This window comes from Myotis daubentonii, chromosome 13 (assembly GCF_963259705.1).
Source record: "Myotis daubentonii chromosome 13, mMyoDau2.1, whole genome shotgun sequence".
Taxonomy (NCBI): domain Eukaryota; kingdom Metazoa; phylum Chordata; class Mammalia; order Chiroptera; family Vespertilionidae; genus Myotis; species Myotis daubentonii.
The window spans coordinates 10,581,401-10,587,400 of record NC_081852.1 but is presented as its reverse complement, the minus strand read 5'-3'; the positions used below and the strand labels follow the sequence as shown (position 1 = coordinate 10,587,400).

The 6,000-nt window shown below is 63.3% G+C and overlaps 1 protein-coding gene across 3 annotated transcripts in view; it reads left to right on the top strand.

The window, feature by feature from the left end:
- Positions 1-3,155: 3,155 nt before the first annotated feature.
- The window catches only part of RET (ret proto-oncogene), a 50,161-nt gene continuing 47,316 nt past the window's right edge, over positions 3,156-6,000 (top strand). Inside the window, exon 1 of one of the 3 annotated variants that reach the window (XM_059662169.1) lies at positions 3,156-3,425. In XM_059662169.1, coding sequence (XP_059518152.1) covers positions 3,356-3,425 — 70 coding nt within the window. In that variant the 5' untranslated portion in view covers positions 3,156-3,355. The remainder of the gene's footprint in view (positions 3,426-6,000) is intronic. The other 2 variants (XM_059662167.1, XM_059662168.1) reach the window with 2 other exon arrangements.

Sequence of the window (6,000 nt, the reverse complement as noted above, 5' to 3'; positions counted from 1 at the left end):
CCGTGGAGGAGGAATGAGGAAAACACCAATTTTCTGCTGAGCCAGGGACTGTGCTGACCCTGTCAATGCTTCCTTTGGGTTTGGCCTCACAGCACTGCAGGGCAGTTGCCATGTCATTCCCATGTCACAGATGAGGAGCCCGAGGCCCAGGGATGCAGCTAGCTGGTTCTCGGGTGAGGTAGCAGAAATAGAGACAGTTTTCTCTGAGAAAAGGGGGAAGGGAGGAGAAGGGGAGAACAGCAGAGGAGAGAAGGGAGGAGGGAGAAGGAAATTCAGAGGAGAAAGACAAGTCTGTGGTGGGGGCCTTGGAAAGGTGAGTCGGGGCAAAGAGTTGAGGCCAGGCCTTCTGGGGAGGCGGGCCTTGTCTGAGCCTCGCGGGATCTGAAGATGTGCAGGACCTGGTCACGTGTGCTGCAGAGCCTTGGGCTCAGGGCTGAGGAGGGTCCCCTCACTGGCCAGCTGTGGGCATGAGACAGGCAGGCGGGGCCTCCAGAGTCAGGGGCAGAATGGGCTACGCCCTGTGAGCCCCAGCCTGGCACACTGTGAGTGTGTTATGGGGACAGCATATTTGACTGGGCAGGCGGTGAGCCTTGCAATGGGCCCTCAGAGCCAGCTGGTGGGCACTGGCTGTCCTTCAAGCTGCACCTGGAGGAAGGCACTCAGAACTGCCTGCACCTCAACACCCACTGGGTAGCAACGCAGTGGTAAGTCCTATCATTACTTCTACTTGCAGAAGGTACCAAGCAGTTAGCTACAGCACTCACAGTCATCCTCAGAGTCTATGCGGCCAGCCTCTACATCACAGTGCCTGCCTGAGGGACCGGCACCCCCCTCCCACACCCCCTCTGACGACATCTGGCCCCAGTGGGATGTTTACAGTTGAAAACTGAGGCACAGGGGAGATGACTGGGGGAAGCCAGGACAGGGAACGGGAGCCTCCTGGAGACTCTCCGAGGTCCCTGGGACAAGGTGGGGAAAGGGAGAGATTTCTTGGGGCATCAGACTAGCATCTTTGGATTCTGCCCCTGCTGAACTTCTGACCTCGCCCCGTGGGGCCTCAGGGAGGCAGCACTCCCTCCCTCTGCTGGGGAGAAAGCGCCTCCCTGCTGCTCTGAAGTCCTGGTCCTGAGCCAATGCACAGTCCCCGGCATTGAGTCACTCCCCACCTGCAGTCTGAGGCCAGCAAGCCCAGGGACTCACCCCTGCCCTCTACTGGGTGCCCCTCCGGTCAGGTCCCTGGGCAAGCATGAGGGGGAAGGTATGCAACCATGTCCATGTATGTGAACACATGTGTGTGCCCATATGTCCATACACATGTATGTACAGTGGCACACATGTGAGGCCCCACCAGACACTGATCTATGAAGGCGATGCCCTCACCATAGTGTCAGGTGTCCACTCAAGACCCCAGAGGGTGGAGGCACAGAGAGGGTGGAAGAGGGGAGGGGGCCCAGGCAAGAGCATGGCCTCAGATGGGACACATGGGGACAACCAGGTACCCAGCCTGTCAGGGTCAGCCAAGGCCTGGCCAAGGTGCTTCCTGGGAGGCTTGGGGGGAGGGGCTGGTTGGAAGAACAGGCCCAGCCACGCCTCTTCGGTCTGCATTCTCCTGCCACAGGAGCCTGTTTGTAGCAGAGAAGTCCCCCTCAGTCCCTGCTTTCCCACGCAGGTCCCTTCCCTGGACATAGCCCTGAGTGTGCAGCCTTGGCAGCCATGAGCACCAGAGGTAGGGCCTGTCTACACCCACAAAGCCCCCTGTGGCCAACTCCAGCCCCATAAACCTGAGGGTCCGGGCCCTGGGCATGTGTGGCAGGCAACACAAGTTCTGATGGCTGCAGGGTGGCTCTCCCGAGCTGGCGACACTGTGCACTGGCCTCCTGCCAGCAGGCCCACTCCGGACATCCTGGCTGGCAGAGCCCCCAGCCAGCCTGTCTTGGCAGCTCCTCCTCCCGCGTGCGCCTGCGCCTGCGAGGGTGACTTCACTTTGACTTCATATCTGCAGAGTGATGCGCAGATCTCTTATTCAGCCCTGAGCTCAGCCAGGCGAGAGGGTGGGGCTCTGCACAGCAGGCAGAAAAGACCCTGAAGTAGGGCCGCCCAAGCTTAGGTACCCTGGACCCGCCCACCCCAAGGCTCCCATTCCTCTGGCCCAGGTGGAGGCCAGACCTCAAAGACAGCTAGGAGTGGAGGAAAACAGTGGCCTTTTCCCAGAGGCACAGAGCCCACCTCCAACCTCACCGCAAGAGCCCCATGTTAAGGGCCCCGAATGTTCCCCTTTTAGGATTATATGTCTTTGTGCGCATCATTTCTTTGGGCGAATTAAATTATTTGGGGCCCCAGTTCCTCCGTGCTGCTCACTCTCCTACCCAGTCAGTCCCACATACAAGCAGTTCTGCTGAGGGGCGGGTCGAGCCTCCAAGCACCCCTCTAGGCACCAGCACCAGGCGTCTTTGAAAGGGGTGCCCGGCCCGGTTCCTGCTCCCTTCGGCAGGACCGGTCCTGAAGAGGGTCTCACAAACTGCCCTAGGAGACCCCCACCCTCTCCTTCACCAAAAACGTGGACATTATAAGCTCTACTCCAGGCTGCCTCCTGGAGGGCTCAGAAGGTGCAGAAAGCGCTCCGGCTCCCCTACCCGTGCCCCGGCCCAGCCCCTCAGCCCCGCAGCTCGCGTGGTGCTCCCAAGGAGGCCGAGCTCCCCCTCTCCACGCCCCCCGCTCAACACAAATGGCGGAGAACGCGCTCCACGCCAAGAGCCTGGAGGCGGGGCACCGCGTAGTCCCCGCGACCGCTCAGGCGCATCCCAGCAGGCCTCCCAGACCCCAGATCCCAGCGGTGTCCCTGCCCCGTGTGGGCGGTGGGGGAGGGCGAAGCGCGGGGCCCCTGAGCTGGCGCACAGGCTGCGGGCAGAGGGGCGCGGGCTGGGCTGGGCTGCGGGTGGCAGGCCCGCACTCCGCGCCCCGCACTCGCTCCTACTCCTGCCCAGCCCAGCCCACGCCTGCGCCCGGCGTCCAGCGCCGGACCCCTACTGGCTCCCCGCCGGGTTCGCACTAGGCGTAGTCCAGCGGGTCCTCCCGAGTCCCACCCCTACCCGCACCCGGCAGGCCCCTGGCCCCGCCCCGCCCCGCCCCGCCCCTGCCGGCACCTCCTTCGTAGCCCGCGCTCCTTCGCCTGAGTCCGGCGACCAGAGCCCCGCGCACCGCACGGGAGAGCGGCCGAGTCGCTCCCGAGGCTCCGCGCCCGCAGTGTCCCCGCGCCCCAGGCGGGATGGGACGGCCCGGCTGAGCGCCGCCCCTGCCCCGACACCCTCTGCCCGAGCCACCGACCCTCTTGCCGTGGCCCCAGCGCGCACCGGCGATGGCGAAGGCAACGGCCGGCACCGCGGGGCTGCGATGGCTGCTGCTGCTGCTGCCGCTGCTCAGCGAAGGTGAGTCCTGCGGGCGGCCGGTGCCCGCGGCGGCCGGGGCGAAGTTGGCGCCGCTCGGCACGGCGCAGTGGACGCGTTCGAAAACGCCTTTCTGCGTGCGGCGCGCGTTTGCGGGCCGGAGGGGCCGGCGGGAGCGAGGTGGTGCAGTGGGCAGGGCCCTCCTGCCCGGAGCTGGGCGGGTCTCGGGGGAGCGGGACGCGGGCCAGGCCGGGCGGCCGGGGTGGGTGCCCAGGGTCCGAGCCGCAGCCGCGCGTCCCAGCCTGGTGATGCTTGGAGCGAAGCGGACGGATCTGGTTGCGGTTTCGGCGCAGGTTGGGGCGGACGGGTGGGGTAGCCCTGGAAAGCCAGCCACCTGCGCACGGAGTTCAGTTTCTGCAGGAGATCGCGTCCTGGCGCCCATTCCGCGCTCCACATCGGTACATCTCCACCCCCCACCCCCACCCCCACCCCTGGCTCTGATCCCCTGGCCTGCCCCGCGGTGCGGAGGACGGCTGCTCTGTTACAAGGGGTTGCTTTTCCCTTGTGCGTCTTTTGCCTCCCAAGTCTTTAAAAACCTAAAAGCCTGGTGCTTCTTGGCAGGATGCCCTCGATGGCCGGCCCAGACTAGCCCAGCGCGGGGGGCAGAGGCCTGCCAGGGTGTCGAGCCCCACAGGGACACCTGAAGGTGCGGCCTGTGTGTCCATATGACGGCTCTGGGCCAGCCTTTTCCAAGAGCTTCTGACCATCTTCGAGTGGGCAGAAAGGCTGGCCACTGCCCCCACCCCAAACCCTAACAGGATGAACCCCAAGGCTGTGGAATCTTACCCTCCTTGGCCACCATGCATTTTACCTTCCCTCAGCAGTGCCTGGCTGATCTGCTCCTGCAGTACCCCTCTGTGCATCCCGTTTCCCTCTGCGAGGGAAGGCGCTCTGGCCACCTTCCCCGCTAACCTTCCCTGCTACTTACAAAGAGCTTTCTCTCACACAAACTCTGCGTTCACAGGCTTGCTCAAGGCTTAGTTTGTGTGACTGGGTCCCAGTCTCAAGGAGCAGATAGGAAGCCAGAATGATACCCAGAGTGAGACTCCTTTCTTTGCCCTGGGAAAGAACAGGGCAAGTCCGTTCCCAGTAGAGGGCCTCTGGGGTCGCAGGTCACAGAGAAAGACAGGCAGGAGGCTGTAAACGCAGGCAGGGCAGAAGTGAAGGGGAACAGGGTGTAGTGACGCCCTCCCCCAGCTCTTAGGCTGCAGCTTTGCAATTGTGGGCTTTTGGTCCAAAGCAGCGTGCGCAGGGCAGCCTCGCAGCCAGCAAAGGGGTGCCCGCCAGAGGTTTCCCCAGTGCCCTTCCACTGCCTCTGCTTAACCAGCGTGCCCAGTGAGGCTGCAGGTGGCTGAACTGCGGGGTCCGGCTGCGAGGGTTGGCCCGTGGCACTTGGCAGGAACAGGTGGCTTGTCTACACCCCTGGGCCATGGAGTTGGGTGGCCCAGGACAGGCTCTCCAATCCAGGGAAAGTGAGCCGCCCACCCTGCCCTTGGGATGACCAAGAACCCACGATTGGTGGCACTGAGAGTGGAGAAGTGGCCCCACAGCACCCTGGAGAAGACACCTGGGGCCTTTGGAGAGGCCTGTGGGTGCCCTTTGGAGCTGTAGAGCCTGACTCTCTTCGAGCTGCTCTAGGCTGCCACTCCTGTGCCTGCAGCTGCAGAGACCCACCCAGGCTGGGAGCAGCTGAGCCTCGGGCGCCCTCTTGTGGGTGCGGTGCTCCAGTGGCCTGGCCTGTTGCCTGGAGGATGGTCTGAGTAGATGAAGGCCATCCCCCTGCTGGCCAGACACTCCCAGAGACTGAGGCCGGAAGCTCCCTCTGTGCTGGGGGCTGGCAGGAGGGGGTTCGGAGGCGATCCGAATAAAGAGGCAATGGCTAAGACCAGCCTCAGGGCTGGCAGGGTGGGCTGGAGGACCCAGAGAGCCCAGAGCAAGGCCATGGAACACAGACGGACAACTCCCCTACTCACCACCCCCCACCACCACTCCCACCCCTCGCCTCCACGCCCCATGTGCACACTTTCATTATTTGTAACCACACACACCTTCAGAAAGAGGTGACAACCCACACAGGGCAGGCACACTCCCCACTCACACCCTTGCATCCATGCTCACACTCACTCCGTCATCACCAAGATGCACTCCTGCCCCTTCTCAAGGGTGTGTGTTTGTGACCCCTGTGGACACACACTCCCACAGCACGGCCTGGCCTTTCACGCTCCACCCTCTCCCTGCCTCTCGCACACACTGGGCTGCTGCGTGTGCACACAGGACGTACCCTTCACCCCCACACCCATCTGCCCCCAGTATCCTGGAACCAGGGCTAAGGAACCTCCGTCTAAAGGTTGTTCTTAGAAGAGTTTCTGGCCTTTTGCTGCTCAGCACAGGTGCAGCCACCCTGTTACGTAGCAGAGGAATCGGAATCCCGGCTTCTGGGGCTCCCCCTACATGTTGCAGGCTGACCCCATACCAGCACCATCTTCCTGACCTGCGGCTCCTCCTGGGACTTACATCTCTCGTCTTCCTGCCTGGCTTCTTGGGTCCCATTTTGTTC